General features: G+C 32.7%; 1 protein-coding gene across 1 annotated transcript in view; it reads right to left on the reverse strand.

Annotated features, from left to right (window-relative positions):
- Positions 1 to 25,981, reverse strand: part of LOC126979199 (peroxidasin homolog pxn-2) — a 57,833-nt gene that overhangs the window by 26,664 nt on the left and 5,188 nt on the right. The window contains exons 2-4 of the mRNA XM_050828446.1: positions 5,134 to 5,295; positions 4,490 to 4,647; positions 3,629 to 3,795 (exon numbers count right to left, since the gene is read on the reverse strand). Coding sequence (XP_050684403.1) covers positions 3,629 to 3,795; positions 4,490 to 4,647; positions 5,134 to 5,295 — 487 coding nt within the window. The remainder of the gene's footprint in view (positions 1 to 3,628; positions 3,796 to 4,489; positions 4,648 to 5,133; positions 5,296 to 25,981) is intronic.

Here is a 25,981-nt window from a genome sequence, read left to right on the forward strand (position 1 = left end):
AACTACCTCTTATGTCATAGCTTTCACTTAGTACTTTGACGTAACCTTACATATGGTAACCCCACGAACTTGATTTGAAGACCTGCTAGCTTACACAACTTGTTATTGACCAATTATATCATAATTAATAATGTGTTTACGTATTCGTAGTTTTACTAAACTTAACAATATTTTTATTTCACACCATAGGTACGCAAAAAACACACCTAGTGGTGATTGACCAAATGTTGTATTCAAATTCAAATAATCTTATTCAAAATAGGTTTTTATAATCATTTAATGAACGTCCTAAAACTACCACCCATTCCAAATAGTATGCCTCAGACGTGAGATGAACGGGCGTAAGAAACCCAGCGAGCTTTACTTTTTTTCCTTTATTTAGTTATAATATAATATGTAGTATAGTACAGTAAAATTTTAATTAAAAATCCTGAGGGCGTTCGCTCCGTTCCCAGTCTGTGGTATCATTAATAAAGTAATTTATGTTACCTTTACCACACAAACGTTTTTTTACAATTCATTTTAATTTGTTTGTTTTGTACATTTTCTGGGATCATGTTGTAAAAGCATCATATACTTTATAGGACAGGACATATTTACAACATTTTTCAAGTAGCTTACATATACTGCAGAATGTTAGAAAGAATGTAAAAAAAAATTCATTGCTGTTAATACTACTGATTTCAAACTAGTTATACATACTCTTGTACATTTAGGATTTTTCTGAAATTTCGTTTGTTTTTATTTCGTTAAATAATTGTCACCAAAAGTAGAAATAAAATAGTCTTAAAAATTCAAAACACCGCTTATTAACAATTACTTTAGTAAAGAATATTTGTTCAATTAAATTTAGTATAAAACGAGAATGAATTACTGACAACGACAGTTAAAGATTAATTAAACTACAAATAATAAATTACTGTACAATATTTTATGATGCAAAGTTGTTAGAAATAAAGTAAAAAGTATTAATTTGAATTGCATACAAAATTTAATGGAGTGGGCGAAGTACAATGATAATTCAAATCCCAATCTAATTTACAAACCAGTTTTAGCCTTATTTGTTTTAGTAGACTTATATAAGAATATTTTGCGTGTACTCTCAAGACCATGGGCCATGAATCCGCATCACGTGATAAGTGTTTGTCCTTCACATGGTTCACACCGTTGGGTATCGACTTAAGACGTGGTCACATGAACTGATTTACAATATTGATAATACATAAAATTTTTCATCGTTTTGAATTAATTACTGCTACTTTTACAGACTAGTTTTAGTATTATTGGAATTTTACTGGACAAAGGTTAGCGGGAAAATTTTAATTTACTTACCTTTTTTTTACAATGATTCTGAATACCGTCGAGTAGAGGCTAGCTAATAATGGATTTAACTAAATTTTACTCACAAGGAGGTTTAAAAGGGTAGTACATAATATAAAGACCATTCAGAAATACGTTTTTGTTTCATTTCTTTCATTTCAGTTTTTTCATTTTGAACAGAACAAAGTCTGCCGGGTCAACAAGTAAAGAATAAATGAACTGCAAAAGCTTTGCCAGTTTTTAAATTAATAAAGGAATGACTGCAACTACTCTTGAACTTCAACTACCGAAAAGTGTGCTCCCAGTTGCCTCTTAAATGTCCGAAATATATTACAGGAACGAGCTGTCACTTAATAGATTAACGACAACTACAGACAGTCATCGTTTTGGCGAAATACGAAGACAATTCAATAAAAACTGAGGTGCCAACTCTTTGGAACTGAAAACGTACTGGCTGAAAAACAATTAAGTAAACATTAATTAGTTAAATACTGTCAGATTAAAACAAAACAAATAATAACAATATCTATTGTGTTCAGAAGTACGGTCTCTCGTCACTGCAGTAAAGCCATTTTTGTGTGCAGGATGAAGAGTTTATTAAAAAAAGGAAATTTTGGTTTAGAAAAAATTATTTCAAGTGTATGATGCTAAAGGGCGACTATATCAAAAAAAAAAAATATTTCATAAAAAGTTACCGGCAATATACACTTTCTCATTTTTTTAATGAACGCCTTTATTACTGCCATGTAAAATTTAAGAGAGTCGGCTAAAGTTCAGGATACGATATTATCTAGTAGACGCAAGTGGCCATTGTGACTACATCTTTAGTGACGCTAACAATAAAAGACACGCCGGGAATCGCGCGCATTGTGTGAAGCGTTTAGAACATCTCGTAACGAATTAAGCGAGTAATTTATGATGACACCGTAATTACCAATAATACATTATATTGAATATTTCCGAGGGTTCTAACATTTAATTAAAGTATTTAAAATTAGGGATTACACTTACGTATGAAATAAAGAACATAAATAAAGTTTGCTTAATCTTTTTATTATTATAATGAGAAAAAGTAAAAGGGGCATTTGTTGAACAGTGAACAGCTTTCGTATACCTACGTGTATGTATGTATGTATCTTATGAATATTGCCATCTACTTCAATTTAAATTCTTTGCTCTTTTTCAAAATTAGCTTATTTCACACTGAAATAGGTACGAACAAGAAAGACATACAGCCTGTGGCAGTTTCTAAGTCGAAGTGCCTTGAGGCCAGGATTTCCCATCAAAAACGTCTTCGCCCTTTTAAGGCGGATATCGTACCTACAGTTATAATTTTGGATCAAATTGTAATGTCAGGGCCAGATTAAGCATACGCGGGGCCCTTAGTAAATTCTGTTGAGGTCTTAGGTCGTTTAGTTTATTATTTATAGACAAGTATAGATTTTCATAGTCAAGTAAATTACTATACTTATATATACTTATTATACTATACTATATATTTTAAACAAGAAGCACTTAAACGCTGGAACAACTCTTCAGGTTTAAACCACTCTAAAGCACTGATAAGGGCATTCAACAGTACCAGTGTGGTCGGCATCAGAAGCGACAAAGCTTGCAGGTTCTGCCTTGAGGATGATGAAACACCTATTCATCTACTCTGCGACTGCGGCCCACTAATGCATAAGCGTAACACAATCTTTGGTAACTACTTCGTACCACCAGATAGTGTTTGCAACACTCGCGTCAGGGAACTACTGCGGTTCGTAAAGGCGGCAGGGCTTGACGATGAGCTTTAGTATGCTTTAGTGGCGAACACAATAGTCCAATTCTGTACGCGGTGTTACTAGGAACCTTTTAGGACCAGGAAATAGCCACCCTCTTCAAATAATAATAATAATAATAAATTACTCTAGGTAATATATAAATATTTAATAAAAATTTGTAAAAGTTGCTAGGTCAATCACTAGTATTATTGGACTATAATTTATATTTTTTTTACATTTTGAAGATGACGACTTGAGAGGGATTGCTTGATCTCAGACTTATCTTCGGCTAAACTGGGATATGACAGAATAAGGATTTGGTTGTCTATTGTAGCGATAGGTGATAGGATTCGTATCATAATTAGTATGTAGTATATTCCAAGAATTTTTCAACATTTCAATCAAAGAACGCTTAGGTGGAGTTGGTTATCCGGGGCCCAGTTTTACGCGGGGCCTGTAGCAATTGCTACATAGTTAATCCGTGACTGATACCAGAGAAAGGATGTTTGATCTATAATGAAACTCGTAATAACCGAATAGCTCACCTTATTTCCATTAGAGGTGGCAACAAGATCATCCATTAGGAGCTGTCCCCATGCAGCCAGCATGCTCGTCACATAGTCATTTTGGTTGTCTTCTGTTAACTGCGACACAGCTTGGATGACAAGCGATGCCTCCGGTAGATGAGGACTTGTTCGCGGTTGAGACACTCCTTTAAACAAGAGCGAAGGTATAATACTTATATTTTTAATCAGAATAAAAACTGGTGAAGTGTGATTTAAATTCGTAATGCAAAATATAGACACAAATGAGAATGAAACGGTCACTCACATAATCCTGAAGTGTACAGGAGTAACTAACCAACGGGCAAAATACTTGCTAATTATAAGATCGGTCCGAGATGTCTGCAAATCCCAGGACTGAACTTCTAGAAAGAGCGGGGCTTGTTGGAGTAACACACGCATGCAAAATGGACGCAAGTAAAGGATGGCGGAATTTGCGGCGCCAAATTACCATTATTTTAAATCTATATTTGGGGTCGAAAAATACTTAAACCCGAGGTTATATGCTATGTTATTAATATATTCCTGCTTGCGCAAGCGCGCTTATCATCAAATCCCCATACCTAAAAATGAGATATGGAAATTGAGGTTGCTAGCTAGGGAAAGTGTGCCCTTACTGTGCCGAAATTTAAATTACATCGTCAAGACCTATTATTACTTCAAGAGGCGTAGAGCTATACCATATCATAGTAGAAGTCTTACGATAAAAATATTAAGTATTGAAATTGGATTATTTTAAATTTAAAACCATGAGATTGGTCAATACAGTTGGATGAAATAATAATGATTAAAAATTCGCTTTCTGATACACATTACAAATGTATATACAATTATCAATCGTACCATCAGCGTAGTTGGGTGTCAGCAGTCTTATGAACACGTCCCCTCGTCTGCCCCATGGTCTATGGCGGACGTTGTTGCACTCTCCACTCGCACTTCTGTACTTGCTTGGGGGGCATGGAGTATTGCTGACTTCATCTTCCTCAGATGAACAGTTTTGCCTGTAATTATAAGTTTGTTGAGTCACTTTTATTTAATGGTACCCGCAACTCCTGTTTTGCAATACCTCATATATCAATTCTATCATTGCATAAAATTATAGTACCTGTCTTAGAAAGGGAAAAATTTGAAGTAATTTTCACAATATTCATGTCTCTTTTACTTGCAAAATGCATACGCAAGGCTAATGTTCTCATTAGGATTTCATTGCCCATTACAATACAGTTTAGGATTCTTCTTTCCGAATATTGTGAGCGGCATTGCGCTCATAACTTTTTTAATAAGGAATTTAAATTTTTTATATAAGAGCATTGGACAAGAGGCTCACGAACCGGAAATGAATGAAGTCTCAAAAAAATATCGATTGTATAGTGTAATTGGCGATGTAAGTGATGTCATCATCTAGCATTAGCGCCAAAATAAATAAAATATAATAATAAAATGTTATCAAGTAAATCGCACAGAATATATATAATTAGTATACGTACTCAACCGTGCCGCCTTGTAGAAATCTTCTTTCGATCGCCACTGCTTCGCTGACAACACGTCTTAAATCGCTCGGAACTGTTTGAACATTGGTGTCTTCTATCCTGTTCTTCTCTGCTATTGCTGACATCAACAATGTCAGAAATAGGAAACTTCGACATAAACTGCAACAAGAATTGTCTGTTAAATATAAATATATTGAGGAAAAACAAGTAATCTATTCGGTCGTCACGCTAACGCCAATGAACTCATCTGCATTAATATACCTGCTACTTTAGAGCCAAATGGTATTGCTTGTTGCGATGGCACTAGTCCTGATAGTATAGCTTGCACTCTGGGGAAGACAATCGTGTGGAACGGAATTTGTGGTAAACACTGGCTCCTTTTCATGTCTACTTCATTTAGTGTTGGGGCCTCTGTGTCGATTGTCGATAACAGCAAATGTCACAAATGTGTCGGCATGTGTGTTGCCAGTGATGACTTACGGTGCACAGACGTGGTCACATATTATGGGCCTAATGAGAAAGCTATGGTCTCTCAGAGAGCAATAGAAATGGCGAAATAATCGGAATTTCCCTTCAAGATCGATTCAGAAATGAGTAGATCCGTTGGAGAACCAATGTCATTGACATAGCCAAGATGGTCGCGAAAATGAAGCGACCATGTACCGGAAGACGCATTGTCAGTTAACCCCTGATCTAGTCAAGATCATCGGCCGGAGTACGTTGGATGAGGGCAGCGCAAGACTGATCTTTATGGCGATCTATGGGTGAGGCCTTTGTCCCAGCAGTGGACGTCTTTCGACTGATGATGATGATATGATGTCGGCATTGAGTCTTAGATTTTTGTGCCGTTTGTTGTCAAGATACGTGCCCGTGGAGTATAAAGTCCTGAAGATTGTTTTTATTTATTTATTTGGGAGGGAATTACTTAATCCTAGCCATCGAACATGCTGCCAGTATTGTTGGTTCACACTTTAAGGTACTACATGTAATTATATGACATACCTATTGTAAGTACAGTTTTAAGTTACATCACATTATTATCGAATGAGCTTCTATATATCCTCTTATTCTTCATGACAGACGTTGGTAGGTAGGTATTCAGTGACTATTTTCCGAAACACGGCGTTAACAATAGGAATGCGAAAAATATCCCTAGGTTCATACACTTTTTAAGCCTGTACTTTCTAGTTAATTACGCTGACACAGGGCGAGTTGATTAACTTGACACAAATATCTATTCGCAGATTTGTATAGGTTTCCTCATGATGTTTTCCTTTACCATAAGACCTTAGAATTATCGTATACATCTATATATATACACATAAAAGAGAATGTATTTTTGTATGTTCCCTAATAACTCCTAAACTATTCGACCGATTGAAGCTCAAGGAAGGTTTACATATATAATTTATATGGCAAAACAACGTTTGCCAGGTCAGCTAGTGAATTATAAAATCGAAATCTCTTTGGTACTTGGGGCACTAATCGAATTTTCATTACGCATTGACAATGGAAATATTGAAACATATAGTATCTGAATAAGTACTTTTATCTCTTTATTACCAATATTAATATTTTAATAATATTAAATTTTAGTCACTTATATTTATAATATCAACATGAATTAACATAGCCGTGACCATTACAAGAATCTTTAGTTAAAATAAATAATGCTCACCGGTTAAATTAACATTAATTGTTTGTAAATGATTGCGATCTAGTCAAAGACATTTAGCTGCGGTAATTACAAGGAAAGTAAATTATCTTCCTATAAATTATTGTCATTGAATTGGCTGATTGTATAGAAGCCGTAGCCCTGCCACATGTCCTTGAAAAAAAAAAATACTACGTCTAGACAGACTATGACAGCTGTGAAAACGTGAAAAAAAAATTTTTGAGTATTGCACGTGCACTAACACAAACCTCATACAAATCGCGAGTGTAATATGCAGCTTGTCACGCACAAGTCAAGTATTTAAACAGAAAGAGACTATCTAGACGTATAAATTATCTAAGATTAAAACTTGAAATTTTTTGTTCTAAAAGTGATTTCCGAAAATGAAATTTTGTCGCAAAAGTATTAAAAAACATCGTTCGATAAAATTGCGGATTGTTTATTTCCACTCGTCCCTATTGACTTCTATGATATCTTAATTGAATTGCAATCCTCAAATTTACGATAAATTCGAAATTATTATTTCAAATCCATCTCCTGTTTTTATCATTTACGATCGATCTATAGAAGGTATCGGTGATCTCTTTTTTCAATCTATCTCTGGGATGACGAATTAAAGTTTTTAGATTGCTATTTAAATTAAATTGAATATTACAGACATACAAACATTTTTTTATTACAATAATTTGGAAATTTTATCGCATTGAAATGTAGATTTAGGATCGATAGACAAATGACGGACAATCTGGATTCTTAACAATCTTAGGGCTGTCCCCAATATTCAAACTATCTCTTATTTGAGATAAAAATCGTAACTATCGTTGACTTTTCTGTCCCAATAAACTTATCGATGGTAACTCACTTTATCCGTACACGCTGTCTGTCAATGGCACGACGTATAGCTTACCAGCGATAGAAGTTTGTATGAAAATTGCAATTCACGCGTCCCAATATAAGGCAATAAGAATGACTTATCGGGTATATTGGGACAGCTTCAGATTATTGACAGCTAATAACTGACAGTAAAAGGAAGTAATTTATCTTTATCTGTAGATAGTATATTGGGTTGGAAGCGGCGACACTGCTGCAATTCAAAATACATCCTCGAAACATAATTCGTTTATACAACAATGAATTCATAACCTGTTTTAATATACACGTTTTATAAGTATGTTATTATTCTCTGCTATTTCTAGCAAAACAAAGACAGAATATAAGAAACAACACAATAGCTTTATGCGGTTGATACTTGGTAGCTGGTCGCTTTAACTGAAGCTAGTTCTGTTGCAAGAGATTAAGTTATGGTTCCACCGCATTACCGGTTACAACAAGATCACCTTTTACCACGTGACCGGTGTCAGTCAGGAAGTAACATTTTACTGAAGCAACATCACGAGGTTGCGATAATCGCAGCTATCGAAATGCTTCTCAATGAACAGAGAAAAAGTAACCTAAATGTCACGGGTCACTCGCTTCCGTCTGTTTTAAAAACAATAAAAGGCATTTATTTTCTCAAAATTGATTCCTTTAGAATTCTTTTTGATGTCGCTCTGAGAGGGAAGAAGCGGCGAAAGAAACTCTCCAAGCATTCTTTTATTTGCGCTCTTTTTAATAAAATATACAATATTGTACTGCCATTGCTGTTGCTATAAAATAATCGTAATCTAGTCCCAGGCTGTCCGATCACTTAAATATTCAGTTGCGGAGTAGTAGGACTTACGACAGAGCCATTTTTTAATAAAACAATTCAATTTATTTATAGATAATGCCTGAAAAGTGGCTGATACTTTATTATAAAAGTGTACACATGTTAATCTATTAATCTAGTTTGAATCCATATATATATACATATATACTAGCCGGTGCGGTTCACTTTACCTAAACAAATGAATGTACACAAAATTTCATATATCATTGTTAAGTCTGTTTGTAGAAGTTTACGTAAGTATAATTCTACAATTATTACAATATTTATTACATTTTTCCCTGTTCTTGTAGTGATATTATAAAGGAACTATCAAACTTTGCATCAAAAATTTATGCCATAGAGTTCATACATTCACACAGAATTAACATTTCAATATAAAAAATATTTAGGGTCATGAATCGAAATTAGTACATTACGATACAAGTGCGCAAAGTAGGTCGTTCCCGCACGAGCGAGGCGAGTGCAGGACGACCTACGTGCGCACGAGTATCGTATACTATTTTTCCTGTTAAGTTGCGCAAAGTTGGACCACTATAATTATTTTCAAATATTCCCGCACGCCCACCACATTCCCGCACGCTCAGCTAAATTCCCGCACGCTCTTGTCAACGTGTGGGAAAGTAGTACTTTGCGAACGCAATGTATGCGCAATATCGAACTTTGCGCACGGTAAAAGGAAAAAATACTATCCCATCTCTCAAGTTGGAAACTGAAAGGTGTGCAAAATTTAATTTGGACCAGTAGGTAGCTTAGATGTTCATGGCAGCTGGATAAACAACGTGACAATTTTTAAATGAAAAGATATTCCATAGAAATTTCCACCTGGGAATATTCCTTTCGTCGAATTCTACGAAATTATAATTTACCATACTATATCGCTATATGTAGGAATAGTATTTTTCCTGCTTATAGCATCCACGTTTAAGACTTATAAATTTTACTAATAACATATAAATACAAAGAAAACTTATACGTAACAAAGAAACATTACAATAATGTAATGGACAAAATGTACAAATAAGGCGGTCTTATCGAGCGATCTCTTCCGGGCAGCCATGATAATTGACAAGGCGGCAGACGCAAGTGTATATTAGTGAAATGTGTATATAAGTTAACTAGCTGACCCGATAGCCGTTGTTCTGTACAAAATAAATAAAATACTGCTTTTCTATGAATTTGTCAATAATATTTCATAACATCAAGAATTATTTCATAAAATATGCTCCCTGTTGTTATAATGAAATTGTTTCACAGCAGAACTGTCAAGCCGAAAATATGTACGTATAAAACAAGTACTGAAAATAAAAATTATTATCGGTTCCAAATCGAAATCAAAACTTAACTGCACTCCATGAAGTAATCCCCATTAAAATCCGTTCATTTTTTATATATTACTAGCTGACCCAGAAAACGTTGTATTGCCATATAAAGTTTAAAAAATTTAAAAAAATAGATGCAACCGATTCTCAGACCTAGCAAATATATCGTACTATAATTATTGTATTCGATTTGCATCTTGTAACCCTATAGCGGATTTGTGGATGGAACAGAATAATATTAAAATTGCGGTACGAAAATAGTTGTAGATCGTAGAAGGGCTAAAATTTCAAGCTGTATATATTTTTCAATGCTGAATTGTAATAAAATAAAATAAAAAATATATGTAGGCACTTATCATTTAGTGTTAACGTTTCATTTGATTTCCATTCAGTCAAAATAAAGTAATTTGATACTTACTGTTTGCTGCTAGCAGCATCTATTTCCAGCAAAATTGTTGTCTAGCAACAATCATTTTAAACATAATATATTTTCAATATTGATATGGGCACTATAAGATGTTGTTAAATTAGCTTATAATTTAATAACTTAAGACACAAGGACCCTTACGTAGGGACTAAAATAAAAATTGACCGACTTGGTATTACATGGATCTCACAACTTTTTACGATAGAAGAACTGAGTTACGCACTTGATTTTTATAGGTTATGTTTTTGATAGCATCTCATTTCTATTTGTTGATAATCCTACTTTTTTCCTTTCCGGTACCTTCAAAGTACTTCTTACTATATTAGGATAGTAATACCAACAATAGGACTTTCCTAAGGCCCAATGTCTGTCTTATGAGCTTTCTTATTTTTGTAGGTTAGTTAATTCCTCTTTCACGGTACTACTTTCAGAGCTTCAGCTACAGTTTTATCAAAGTCCACTCCCTGTCTCTATGAGTTTTTCTCGGAGGCGTTGATGTTACAATGTTTCACATCTGGACGGTAAATGCTTCTTAGACTTAATAGTTCCACAGCTGATATTAATTAGACGTAAGCCGCCCAGATTTGTGATACCGAAGGTATAAATAACTTTGTAATCTCATACATAAATATATTACAAAGTTATTTATGCAGTTAGTATATCTAGACAGCTGAACCGAAGTTGCAAAATGTTTTAGTTATTTCTATTCCTATTCTAAATTTGAAGCTCCTGTGTCTGCTAGAAGTGCCTTAGACTTTTGATGATCGGTCATTCAATCAGTCAGTGATTGGCAAAATTAAGAAACTTTGACTAGTCATAATTCTTAAATCACTCATTCAAATTGAATGATTGATTACTCAATGTATTTGTTTGTTTGTGTGGTTTGGATTATATCTTGTCGTAATTCCAGGTTTAAGACTGAACAAGCAAAGATTTCAATAAATGGTAAATCAAAAGCGCAATAAGTTCGTAAGTCTACGTAACCATCATTTACCAAATACATAATTACAAGTTATAAGCTCCAGTGGCTTTCATTTTTATCTGACATCTCTTATGACATCTGACATATCGATACCGGTTGTTACGTCTAACTTTCTAGATGTCAATGACATCGCAGTCGTGTTATCACAGTTAATTGGGATATTCTTTGTTTTTAAATGCTTATTTTTAATCTATACTCGTCAAAGCGTTTTAAGGGGTGTGCCTGATATAATATTAAGTTATAATATTATTTTTAAATTTGAATCTTCTAGATATGTATCAAAAATTTATTCAAATATAACAATATATTGTTTTTGATTTGATATGTATTTTTTATATTTAATATATAGATACCTAAAAGAATCGCATGCTATATTATGGTATATAGGGTTAAAGTATGGAATAAGGAATTGGTAAATAACAATTAAAAAATTTGTATGTTAATATATATTTATTTATTCGATTTATTTACCTTTGTAATCAATTAATTCGGTCATTTATGCCTTTGAGTAGAACTCTAGGGTCTTAGACTCAACAAACTGTGAAAGCATTCATTGTTGCTTAAATAATTTATACGTCTAGATAGAGATTATTGCTGTTTGTCAACGCATAACAACATGCCAGGTTTATTATTTTACTGTGCATAACAGCTACGTCTTACACTCGCGAAAAATCAGTCACTTTATTTTAGTGTGCGTGTGTTGCTGAAAGTAGAGGCTACTAGTTTGCCGCTATTCTTTTCGACGCTTTCAAGGCTTTTGAGTCTATCCAGACAAATAAAATATTTAAGATTTGTTGCTTCCTATCTCATTTTTAATGTATCCATCTGTACTTTTAAGCCAAATAATAAAAAAATTAGAAATAAAAGTATCCAATTTTGTGCATTTTTTAAATCTAGAATGTTCTGATTATCATGTGAATAAAATTTCAATCTGAAATCTCGTGCCACTCCAAAGTAGCCAGTGCGCCAAATCGCCATAATATAGCAAGTGAAAAATAATTAATGTGTAGGTTATTGACATGAACTGTTGGGCCAGATCCTTGAACGACTGACTTGGTTAGAGGTTCAAGGGCTTGGTCATGCCTAACTAGGGCATATGTTCGCACTCTATTGCATAATTTATATCATATAAACTTTAGTTGTACGACTAAATACGGTCTTGTATTTATTAGATTTGAAATAAGATAAAGTTCATGTGGTGGCTTAACATGGATTCCATGGATGTATTTAGCACAAAATTATAGAGAGAATGTAGTTGTTTTGGGACGTTTCCGGGAATGAAAAATGTAAAACCCTAGGCGTATATTTCGTTATGTGATTGGGGATGTACTGATATCAGGTCAGACTACTCAGACTTAAATAAATGATCTGATTGGAAGAAGTATTGGAAGTATAGGACAAGTGTACTTCCTACATACATCATTTCAACACTTACTGTCTTACAAATAAACACCGCATAAAGTTATACCTGATAATAAACCAAGAATAAGCAAAATGTTGACTATATCGCTGACAACACTGTATGATGATAATTCTGAAGATTTCCAAATGCAGCAGCCTTGCAAAGAAACGTTGGATAATCCAATCGTAAGCAAAATGTCTATTTGTAAAAGAATGCATATTCTTGGCTTATTCTCAGGTTTAATTAACTTTATACATACCGATTTTATTTGTAAGGCCGTTAGAATTAGTTCGCAGGAAAAATCGAAGGCGGGTGTTCCTGTTATTATAATACCACATCAAGATTATGATGTAGTGTTTATACATATACCATTATAGATGAAAACAGTAAAAAACAGTGACACCATTGGCTGAGCGTCACGTGGCTTGCGGTGACCTCACGAGCCGGATAGCAGACGACCTTAAATTTAAGATACATCCTGATCGATTCTCTGTACAAATATTTATGAAATTCTATAGTTTTAATCAGGCTTCTTTTTGTGATAACATTAACGCAAGATTTGATAATACATAATACTATAATATTGAATATGATATCACTTATTGAAAGTCAAAATTTACCACCCATTCGAAAAATGCCTGAGGATTCATTTTTTCATAAAAATATGGTTACAATGTAATATTGTACAATAAAACATTGTTTAATAGTTATTTAGACGAGAGTGTTTCCCATTTGTTAAGTGAAAACCTTTAGATTTTGAAAACGAAACTTTCATTAGAAAATGATAAAAATATTTTGATGTTCTCGAGTGGAATACGTGTCTGCATAACGAGCAATGCATTACGTAATCTATTTCAACCGGGTGTATGTTCTTTTATTGGATTATATATGAATGAACTGTAAATATTGAATTGACAACGACGTTAAACCATCTTGCATAATCTAAACATGATTTATTGCGTATTCCATAGTTTCTCACAAAATAGAAATCTCAATCATAATTTAAATTTGAAAGTAATGCCAAAATTGTAACAAAGCTAAAATTAATTTCATGAAAGGATGTGGCAATGATGTGCTACATGATCATTATATTTCAATTAAATTATATCATCAAATAAAAATTAATATTCAATCTCTTTTTTCTATTTTTTTCTAATATTATAAGACCTACAACAAAAGGATCCGTGTTGTCTATGGCTCTGTCAACAAGTTTATTGCAGTTCGTCATCAGTTTAAATTCTCTTTGTTTGTCATGAATAAATGCTTACTTTACTTTACATTAGCATATTATTATTGACATAGTGAGCTGATGCGATCACTCGCCATTAAGTGATCCAATACTGGCCCATTCATGACTGAAATTTAAAGATCCTTCATCTTCAAAGGGCCTCGTTTATCTGGTAAGAGACCCGATTTCAATATATTATTGTTATGTTCTGTATGTTCATTAGCACATTAAGGAATTTGCTATAAACTTTGACAATTATAATAGAAACACTATCAATGAACACTAGGTTGGTGTATTATATCCTAATAATGGATTCTTTGCAATCATTTGTGCTTAAAAATCCACTATGTACAACAATGTCTTGATTAATCGATCAAAGTGGACATAAAAGTGGAAAAAGATCCATCAATGGATCTTAGTGGACAAAGGGGAACAAACATAAACTTGTTATGCCTACTACTCGGTTAAGTCGAGTTAGTAAGACTTTTATTGGGCGTTGTATATGCTTTTACAACATGATCCCAGAAAATGTACAAAACTAACGTATTACGAAATTTAAGAGAATTGTTAGAAAACGTCTGTGTCGGAAAGGTATTAAATAATAATAGGTAATAACATAAATGATTTTCTTAAAGATACCACAGACTGGGAATGGAGCGAACACACACGGGCTATTTAATTATAAATTTTAATTGAATAATATTAGGTATATTGAAATCCAAACTTTTATAAAAAAAAGCCCGATGAGATTCTTGCGCGCGGTCTTCTCAGGTCTGAGGCGCACTATTTCGAATGGGCAGGTAGTTTTTACTGACGTTCAATAAGTGATTTTAAATCCTGTGATATGATTACAAGAAAATTGATTTGAATTTGGAATGTGGATTCTGTTAGTTATAATTTCAATCACCTAAGTGATCAACCACGGACATTAAATGAACAAGTAAACCGAGGAAGTGCCAATTAAAATAAAAAAGTCAAATAAGTTTAAGAAACGCGCGCAGTCATCCTAAGTTTCAACTTTGTTTGCAATTGTTTACTCAAAACCGGATTTAACTTGGTTTTACAAACAAAAAACTAAAAACTATGTACAACAAAAAAAACATTAAAGTAATAGAAATAGGGGCAAAAAAAGACACACTTTTTTGTATTTAGTTTGGTTCGAACATACTTAACTCAAAAAATGTCCATGCCTTAAAGTCGTATAGTCGTAAGTATGTATGTTAGGTACATAATATATTGTAATTGAAATGATTTGTAAAACAATTAAAATGTAAATGTGTATGTAAAATGTAAATATTGATTTAAAAGAGTGGCAATAAGTTTCTTGTTACTTCTTCACATTAGTTCAACCCTTAACGAAGTAGCAGTAGATTTAATAAGAAAAAATATTTTTATTTGACATTCATATAATAAAGTAATTTTGATTTGATTTGATTTAAAAAAATTTTCTAGTCGTAATCTATGACGGTTCGCGGTATGCCCAAAGTCTTATATTAAATTGTTTAGAGGAGTTATTGATAAAATAGATAGAAAAGTATGTTAAAGAGTCAGCTGGAGACTATGTGAAGCAATGGTTTGCGAAAACAGCGATACGGTCGCAGTGGGGAGTGCGATTACCTAATCTCAAACAATGCTGACTTACGAACGTGATAAGTAAACGTAATTTGTTCAATGTACACTCGACAATGTCTGTTAACAAACCGACAAAAACATAAAATCCTACAACTCTCATACCTATTCTTCGTCTATTATTACGAGTACTTTTGTCAATATGAGCACAAAAGGTAGATATTTTACCGTGTCAATGACCCATCATAGTTTTCTTGGCAAGTTCTTCGAAAACTTGTATTATATTTATAAAATATTCGAAGGCTATTCTATTAGGTATCCATGGTCTCCAAAGTTGTACGGATTTTGATGATACATAATATATATTGATCAGATTTTTAATGCGTCATTTCTACTATAATTGTCATATATTTTTGTAGTCATCTTCAAGTGTTTAGAGATTATACAATAACAATCAAAATAATAGGACCGTTTATAAACATGACTCTAACAGCAAAAATAAACCATAAAAACCTGATAATTCAATAATATCAAAACCATAGACTATGACGAGTTATGCGTAACTAATCATATTTGTCAATGTGCTAGTGGCTGACGGTTTACGACTTGTCAATCAAAGTCGGTTACCGTAACAATAGTTTCCCTTACTTATTCTATTTTTAAGTATCTTCTTTGGTAACGTTCTTCTCTCTGGCACGCGTTATTTGTCTTCCCCTTCGCGTACCTCTCCGACTAGCGAAGGCTGGCAGTCAGCTTTGTAATTTTAACTTTATGTTCCTAGCGAGCCGGAATAGTTCTGCCGCACTCGGGATTCCTGTCCACTCTCGCGCATGTTGCGCAGTGCAGCCAAGACTTTTTGCGACCTACACCTCTTCTTCCGGCAACTTTTCCCATCATGATAAGAAGTAGGAGTTCGTACCACTTGTGCCTAATCACGTGCCCCAAATATGCGACGTTCCTCGTCTTGATGGTTTGCATGAGTTATAGTTTTTGATTAACACGACGCGGAACACTTATTTGTCGTAACGTTGCTAAATTAACAGTCTATTATTTGAATCAGCAAAACACGTTTGAATTGTAAACAATTTCTATAACTAGTATGAAATAAGCGACCAAAGCAACAAACTTAATATTACAACTTCCGCAAGTACATTCTTGCATCCGCAAACTAAAATCAATGCTATTAACAATTCCCATAATTCAAATTGTTTCTTATTAAGTCACAAGAGGAACAATCTATTAGTGGTTTCTGAAAGCTTAGTTCACAAGGTAAGTTCCGTTCTTTTGTTCATTATTACATCTGAGACTGTAATTATCTCGTCAATATAATACCTTAGATATGTTGATTGGTTACTAATTACTTCCTCACGTGAGCAGATCAGTCGTGAACTTGTGAATTACCACTCATAAGTTAAAAATATATTAAAAAATATTAAGGATAAAAATAAATTTAAGCTAAGGATAATCGCAGATTGTTTACTTAGCTTAGCCCCAGAGTTACACATTAGAAATCCAATAGTCTTAAAGGAACGATTGTAAATATAACCAAATAACAACGTAAATTACATCTTACTATTTACTTCCGTCAGAAAAAAAAACAATTTTTAACCGTTACAATTTAATGGCTTAAAAATGGATTTAAAAAAATATACTACTAATTACTCAGTAAAATTGTTGAAAATCTGAAAGTATGTTTGTGTATTTATTACTACATTTCTAATAAATAATAAATGAAAATTTTCTGACGTTTGCGACATTACTTCCACCAGAAAAAAACAATTGAAACAAGTTTTAACCGTTATAATTTAATGGCTTAAAAATGTTTCAGATAATTGATACGCCCTGCCTATTACAATGCAGTGCCGCTCAGGATTCTTGAAAGACCTAAAAATTCTGAGCGGCACTACAACCGCGCGCGTGTATATTTCTTACTTCTTTTATTTATTTTGTTTTCTTCGTCCATTATTAGGACAGGCAAAGAGATCATACCAATATCAATAAAAGATTTAATTAATAAATAACCCTTCCTTACATAAAATTTAATTAATAATTTAAGCTTTTCTCAAGTTAAACAATATCAATATTAAATAGTTCAACTTAGATTAGATTAAGTTATCACTTCTGTCGGTCGTCCTATTCGGCTATTTTGCTATTTAAGTTTTTATGGGCGTGGTCACAGGTGTCTGAGACTACAAGAATTGTTTTATTTTTTATAATGTTTAATTTGGCGATTGTAGGAGCCTCAGTGTTAGATATTTATATTTTTTTTATTTATAGTGTCTGGTTATGTAAATTGTTGCAAATACTGAACTAGTTTAGGATAAGATCACTATTGTTCTGTGAGTTGAATTAAAGTTTCAAGTGCAATATGAAAATGTTGGTCCTTGTTTTGAACAAGTCACGCAAATGATTGATGGACAAATAACTTAAAAAGTGTAACCCATTTTACACAACAAGACCACGGGAGCTAAAGCACGGTTTTCACTGGGCGGAAAGTGAATCGAACAAACGAGTACGCATCCGAGTACAGCGTCCAAGTAGCGTATGTCTACTTACATAATCAATAACGTAAAAAATATATACCAATTTCTTACAACGTATAAAATTGGTGACAAATAGGTTGATGAATGTAAAGCAATATAACAAAAAGATAAAACTTAAGGCCACCAATTAATTTATAGGGTGATAATGGGCGCTAAAATTAATTTACCCTAGCAAAAGTGGAGGAGGAAGATAATTTATTTTTAATTTATTCAAGAATCTGATTGAAGAAGTACGAACGAAAATTCAAAAAGCAGATCAGGCAGTGAAGAGGACTATACTCGTTAGACACAACTTCATCTTAGACGTTGCCATTTTGTTCTAATAAATAAATAATAAATCGATTTGATTGTGACTCGGATAGTGAAAACCCGGCCTTACTAGCAGGATGTCAAGTTCTCAAATACTTTTTGCGCGCAGAAAATGTTGTAATTAGAAGGACAAAAAAAGTCGACGTAAGCAGTCAGTTATGCAGAGTAATTAAGAACAGATAAAATATTGTAAATCCCAAAAAAGAGAGTTTACTTTTTTAAGTAATATTCTTATATAAACGATGAATTCACAAACTGACATAATTTAATTTTATTTTAGTTATTTAGAAATTCCAATATTTATTTACATTCATCCATTATATATATACAAAATGTATTGTCTTAAAACGTACCTACCACATGCTTGAATAATTTTCACAAAGTTAATATTAATTTACTCTTGAGAGAAAAAAAAAACATTAAAATATCAACAAGAGAAAAAACAAATATGCTTTCGGATTAATAGTTAGTTGTTTTGATACTTAATTATTATTATATAAGAGTAAGAAATATACTTATGACTATATTTTATTAGCTAATCTCACTACATAGAAATTATTTACGAACTGTATGGAGAGATGTAAGATTAATATCGATGATACGTATTTAATTCCTTAAAGCTTGTAACTCCATACCCCAATAATTTTAGAATGTGAATTTACATTTAAATCGTCGACATACACATTGTAAGGTTATCTTTATTATCTTAAATACATTACCGAGTCACGAGACTAACAGTCGTTTGTTCAGTTTTTAGGTTAATAACGCGAAGAGCCTTCGGGATGATAGAGTGGGTCAAAGGTAAGCTATGAACGGTTTGAAATAAGCCTTAATTAGCAGGTGTAACGTGTTTCGTGTGAACACGCTTCAAGAATAGTCGATATTAGTAAAATTAAATATAGTATGTGTGTAAAAATGTATAGAGATTTATGTGTGTGTTTTTCAGGGCCGAATTTAAGGGAGACCAACCGGGGCCACAGCCCCGGGGCCTCCACAAATGAGGGCTCCCACAATAGAGACTTCTGACAAAAAAGTTAAAATTTAGAATAGTAAATGTAATAAACAACTTTTCCTTTGATATTTTTCCCCATTTTACCTTTACCTACAGTACTTTGTACAAACTTGATTGTATTCAATATAATTTCATATAATTTTTGATTCCGATTATATTTATACAATGTTAAATCTATACTTGGTTTCACAATAAATTATTTATTAGAAAACTCGACTAAAAATTTGTTCATCTTATTTGGAAAATACTTTGGGGCCAGGGGAATCCACTCCTTTGTTGCCCTGGGGCCTCCAGACTTCTTATTTCGGCATCGGTGTTTTCGGACATCGAATATAGTTTTAGATGCTATAACAAATGCGTAACAATATTGTGTAATGTGAGAGGAAGGAAGACTATATACGATTGTAACTATGTTGTAATTTGTATCACGCACTTCTTACCTAAGAAATAGTATGACCATAACATTACAGTAGCACGGTCAATATGCATCGATTATTTTACAGTTACATTAGAAATAACGTAAGTAGTTAAGTAACCTATTTTATGAGCCCATTGATAAACTTATCGTATAGTAGTGAAAAAACGAACACGGGTGTGGAGCCTTAATAAAATGTAGTTTTTCGTTCCTTAATGGACAAGTTCTTTCGGCCAGTTTTTAAATTTTAATTGACTCTTTTTTTTTAGTTTTTTTAGCTTAACCTTTCGAAATTATTAAGACGAATTTTTTTTTAACTACTACCAGCTCATTACTAACAATGTGATAGGTTATCACCTACAGTCACTATGCGACGGGTCGTTCTCTTCACTAAAATATGGTCGAGGGAGGCGATGGCCGGTCATCATGCTCGTAACGGAACGAGCTACTTGTGGTGGCAGGATGATCCTGTTACCAGAAACTCTACTTCAGGATCTTAAAATTAAAGTTATTATATTTTTTACAATCGCTAATGATCTCGTTTTTAAGGCATTGAGTATTTGATATTTGAATATTTTTTTGAATTACTTTACATAATATATTGTAATCAAAATTATTTGTAAAACAATAAAGCTGTAAATGTTGATTTAAAAGAGTGACAATGCGTTTCTTGCAACTTTTTCTCATTAAATCTCAACCTTCTTCGAAGTGGCTGTAAACGTAAAAACAAAAGAAAAAATGACATTCATAAGAATCAATTCCTTGACCATGTAGGTAGAAATAAAGTGATATTGATTTGATTTGATCATATAATTAATGATAGAATTGTAATTAGATCAAGTTAGTACTAAATATATTTGTCAAAAGAACCCTGTTGGACTAGTTGCATATTTAAAAAAAACTGTAATCACTAATATCATATTTACAGAAAGGTGTTTAAATCGTTGCTTTTTACGAAATAAAATCCAAGAATCGTTTTCTTTAAATTTTAATAATTGGTTACATTGCTTTAGAGTAACGTGTTTTCTATCAACTGGTTTTCATACTTTAAAACAAAAAAGGCCGTACAGCCTACTCAACAATTGGGTATTTCCATCAAAGACCGAAATAGCCTGCAGAGCTGGCGATATACTGTCGCTACTTGTGTTTTCTAGATCTTGAAATTCATTTAGTTGTTTTCATAAATGCCTACATTTACACTTCTCATAAGCTCGAGAACTTTAAGAGACATAATAATTAAAAAAAACGTAGGTGTCTCGGGACCCCCGACAGAAATGATAATTTTTTTTAAGTCTAATCTATTTAATTTAAAAATTATTTAACCTGAGAGCAGCTTATGTTAGAACTTAAATTTTATGTATCTTAATATGATAATGTAAAAATAATTTATTAATAAAATCTTTTATTGATTATAAAATATATTTTATTACATTAGAATTTTGTGTATGTACATTATTAGTATCATTATTTAACCTTTTAAAAGTAACAATTGGTTAGAGTTAGAGAAAGGGAAGCCAGACAGACAGATGTAACGCGTTACGTTACGAAGCGGTTTAACCTCCTATAAGAAGTTATCATTTCAAAAAGAAAAGTGTCAATTTCCTCCCCCGGCTCGATCTTCGCCCTGCACTTTTTTGGTTTTCGAATTCACATGTACGTTTATTCAAAGCTTTAAAAGGTCGGCACGCCTGTGATTCCTCTGGTGTTACGAGAGAGTATGGGCCGTGGCAATATTGTGGCTTTGTCTCATTGAGTAGAAAAGACAACTAGACTCTAGATCGTCTATTAAAAGGTCGTCAAAAAATGTTGTCACCCAGCGACCAGCGGACCCAGTTGAAAAAAATATTTATTCAAATTAACCCCTTATTTCGTGGCAGTAATGTTTAAACTATATTACAATATAAGCGTCCGAGCCTCTAATGAGCAATACATTGCTCAATAGAGGCTCGGACGCGAACACGAAGAAAGAACATTTTGTTCTAGCAATTGAAATGTAATAATATAGCAAAATGATTAAAAACGTCAAGTTAGTTTAGTTTAGATAGGTTTGAGTGACCTAACATTGCGAGGCGTTGTATTCAAAGCGCGGTCGAAACACAACTGAACGAAAACGCTGCCTAATAGACGCGTATGTAGAATTTTGCTTCAGACTTTGAGTTTAGTTATTTATTATACGTCAACTTTGTCTTCCATAAAAAAGTTCCGTAAACATATTTGAATATTATTTGCTAAATGCAACGTAACTCACTTATATCTAATTCGTATGAAAATTAAATGTGTTCAAATTACAATAAGGGAAAGCGAGCAAATTAAATAACGTAAAGAAACAGTGTCACTACGTGTTACGTAATAATTGACGCATTGAGGATGGCGCTTCGTTCGTGCAATAGATTTTAATGTTGACCCGCATTGTGTGCCATTGTTGTTACATCAGATACACACTATGTAGAATACAGGTACACATTGAACAGTTTTATTGCTCAGCTTCGATATATCCTTATTTACAGGTACCGATTAATTTAGGAATATTAAAATTACACCGTTCAAACTAAGGTGACCTGCCAATCCGATAATGCCAATTTACATTTAACGATGTGTGTATATTGCGGAAAATTCTGTAAGTAATCTAATAGCCGCGCGCTAGCGTAGGCACTGACTTCAGAATTCGTAGGTGAGTAGCGCCCACGTAAGGGTGATTAAAATTCTGTTTTTTGGATATTATATAATTTGTTTGTTTGAATGTATTTTACAAAATAATTATTTACTTTAATTTTTAGATTTATTATTCAAAAAGAATATTATCACACACTTAGCACTCAAAAAGAAAAATCGTAACCCTTATTGGATCTCTTCGTCTGTCTGTCAAGACCGTTTATCTCGGCAACGCGTGGAGGTATCGAGTTGATATTAAAATGATATACTCGAATCTCTTGATTTTGTAAAAAATCAAACTTTTAAGTTAAATTTAAAAACTTTACAGGTTATTTTCCGTTAACCTAGATCTATGAAATTTGGGAAAAGCCTGAATACTATAAATATGTCATTAAATCATAAAAAAAACAGAGCTTTATGGAAGGGCCGGTGGATTGTGAATTAAGTTTACCGTGACACTTGGGGTATCGTATCAAAAAGTTTATTGGCACAAGCTTAAACAGATCTAAATTATTATTACGATTTGTTGATTTGTTTTCGATTTATGACGAAGAAGGTAAAAAAATCCCTTTACCTTTTTTATAAGATGTAGGTATAACGGTACTCAATTTTATAAGCAGTAATTGTTTGAGAATAAAATAGTCGTTCGATTCTATTTAAATTAATCACGGCGTGTTTTCTCGGTAAATCTCGGTTCATATTATGGCGTGTTAATAAACAATAAATCTATCGATTGATGCATTATAATTATGGTCACATAGACGACAGACCGGATTTATTACGCCATGTAATGTTTTCGATAAACAAAGTGTGTACAACGTTGTATTTTTTTAATAATATAGTGTTTTACTTTTTAATCTGTGTATTTATCACGGGGAGTATTCCTAAGGAATACTTTACTGGAATCTCAGTAACAATACACACTACAATCTAACATCATTTTTAATTATGACGTTTTTTTGATAGTATATAGTATTCATCCAAAGTATATATAATGGCTTTATGCATTTGAGTAGCAGCCCTGTTCCACTAGGACCAATAAGATCTATTGTGATACTCATTACAAACTATAAGACTATATTTCACGAATCTTTGAAAGATTGAACGTTGAAGAATTGGACATATTATATTTTACGTTTACTCGATAAGAGATAACAATCGCATGAAATATGTAATGGGGTTTTATTTACACTGTTACAGAATCTTTACACTGACTCCCTGATGATCAGGATTTGTGGTATTTATTGAGAGTCCAGTCCGTACAAGGAAATAATTCTCTCAAATTGATTTCTTTGATTTTTTAACTGTCAGTTAAAATACGACCACCGCTCCGAAAACAAACAGAGCTCTCAGAGATACGAAACGGAACAAAAAACTCTCCCAGTATTATTTATTGCGCTCTTAAAAAATAATAAATGTATTATTTTAAACAGATTAAATATTAAATAAATTCATTGTGAAGTTGAATTTGATAATTCCTCCTTTCCTACTAAATAGTTTAGAACTAACAGAAAACCTCTTTTAAGACTAGCAAGGCTCTTGTAATTTCTTTAGTTTTGCAAAAAGGTGCGTTTTAGTTTTGCAGCGGTGTTCACGTATTATCAGATCAATTAACCTAATTCAATTCATCATCATCACCACATCACCCAAAAGCCGGCAACTGCTGGACAAATGCCGTGCGTAGTCCCATTTTTGGCGTTAAGAGAGTTCCGAGAATCAGAACTTTTTCATTGGAATTTTCCTCCTCTTTAATGAGTTCTCGGTTCCTTAAATATTAATAGTTTTGAATTATTACCGAAAAAAATTGTTTCTTCAAATTTTTTAAATTTTTTATGTGCTAATTGCTACATTTTTCGTATGATTTTTTTTGTATTTTAGGAACTTTATCAAGAATGAACACGTATCCGAATTTGTTGACTGGCTTACAAAGTGACAAGAGCACAATTGTTTTTGAGTTTTTCAAGTAGGTATCTTAGGATTTCAAGTGGGAAAATATCCACTACTTTTTATATTTTTTATTTTCAGAACCTACAACATCAACTTTATCTCATAAAAAAACTGATGATCGAGTATTTTTCAATGTATAAATAAAGTATAGATTCAATATATTGTTATTATCTGTTTGCAGATAATTGTATTCAGTCACATATATCAACGATTCGACATCATTTAAATACTTAACTAATTATATTAGATATGCATCTCTGGTAGCATCTTCTTCCTCATAGAGTCGTCATTACGTATAACTTAACATATTCACTTGATAATTATAATAACATAAAGTAAATGATAAATAGTAATTAAATAAACTAAGTGATATTGGTATTGAAAACTGTGTGTTTGATATACCATCGCTTTAAGAAGTAAATTATTGTAGTGTAGTTATATATTTTATAAAAGAAATGTATTTAAGTCATTTTTTATCATATCATTTTTGTTTAATTCTTCATTTCTTTTATTTCATTATGTTTAATTGTTCAACTTTGTTATTCTTTTCTCACTATTGTAAATGTTGTTTACAGCTGTAAAGACATATCGTATTGTACTATCCCTTGTTGTGTACTTGCTAAAATTTTAATTGTATAATAATGTGTTGTTGGTGTATATATACTATCTTTATAAATAAATAAGTAAGAATGCCCTCATAATCTTTTTATACCCCCATAATATGGTAGGTACTAACCTTGACACGAATATAATTTTGTTTGGTCTTTTATTATCACCCAGTTATCATACCATTTGCTCTTATGTCAATGACATGGGTGTGAAGTATTTCGCTACGAAATGTTATATCAACGAATAAATTGTGTTCTAATATTTTGTATGACATATATACCGATTAGTAAAAAAAAAGAATTCCGCGCCGTGATGCTAACATCAAGTGAAGCACCTTTATGCTAGTGTGTGTGCGGTTACGGGGTATACCAGTTACACAATTTGTAATCCTTTAAATAATCATATATCCACAAATACTTTTATGTTATTGTTTTTACACTTTTTCAACGCACAATAGCATTTTTAAAATATTTTATTGAGAAGCAAACTGATCACTAGACGATAACAATTCTCATAATGGCCGCCTATCGGCATGTAGTAATGTAAGTGTTTGCGTGGGACTATGTATTTACACCGAAATCGACTTGTTTTGGTGCTACACTGTTATGTAAGGTGACACGGAGTCCTTATTTTTTACTAGTCCGTGAATATATATAATAATTCTATTAATTTGTATATTAGTAAAAGCAAAAAAAGAATCATCAATTTGGTTCACCCAGTCGAAAGTTCTGAGGTAACCAACATAAAATTTTTGTAAAAAAAAAATATTGAGGTAGGCGTTACTTTGCAGAAATACATAATAATTATATAAAAGATTTGAGTTTTCTTTAGTGTTAATTCCGCCAATATTTGTCTTTAAACAATTCGAAATGTCTCGTGCCAGATTTTGGCGAGACAACATGTCCTGAGGATGCCTCATGTAGAGGCGAAACACGTGTCAAATTGTTTAATGACAAATATTGGCACAATTAACACTAAAGAGAACTCAAACCATTTATATCCTTTTTTGTAGTGGAGTAAAAATGAAATAAAAAGGAACAAATGAGCG

The sequence above is a fragment of the Leptidea sinapis genome, chromosome Z, assembly GCF_905404315.1.
Source record: "Leptidea sinapis chromosome Z, ilLepSina1.1, whole genome shotgun sequence".
Lineage (NCBI taxonomy): Eukaryota > Metazoa > Arthropoda > Insecta > Lepidoptera > Pieridae > Leptidea > Leptidea sinapis.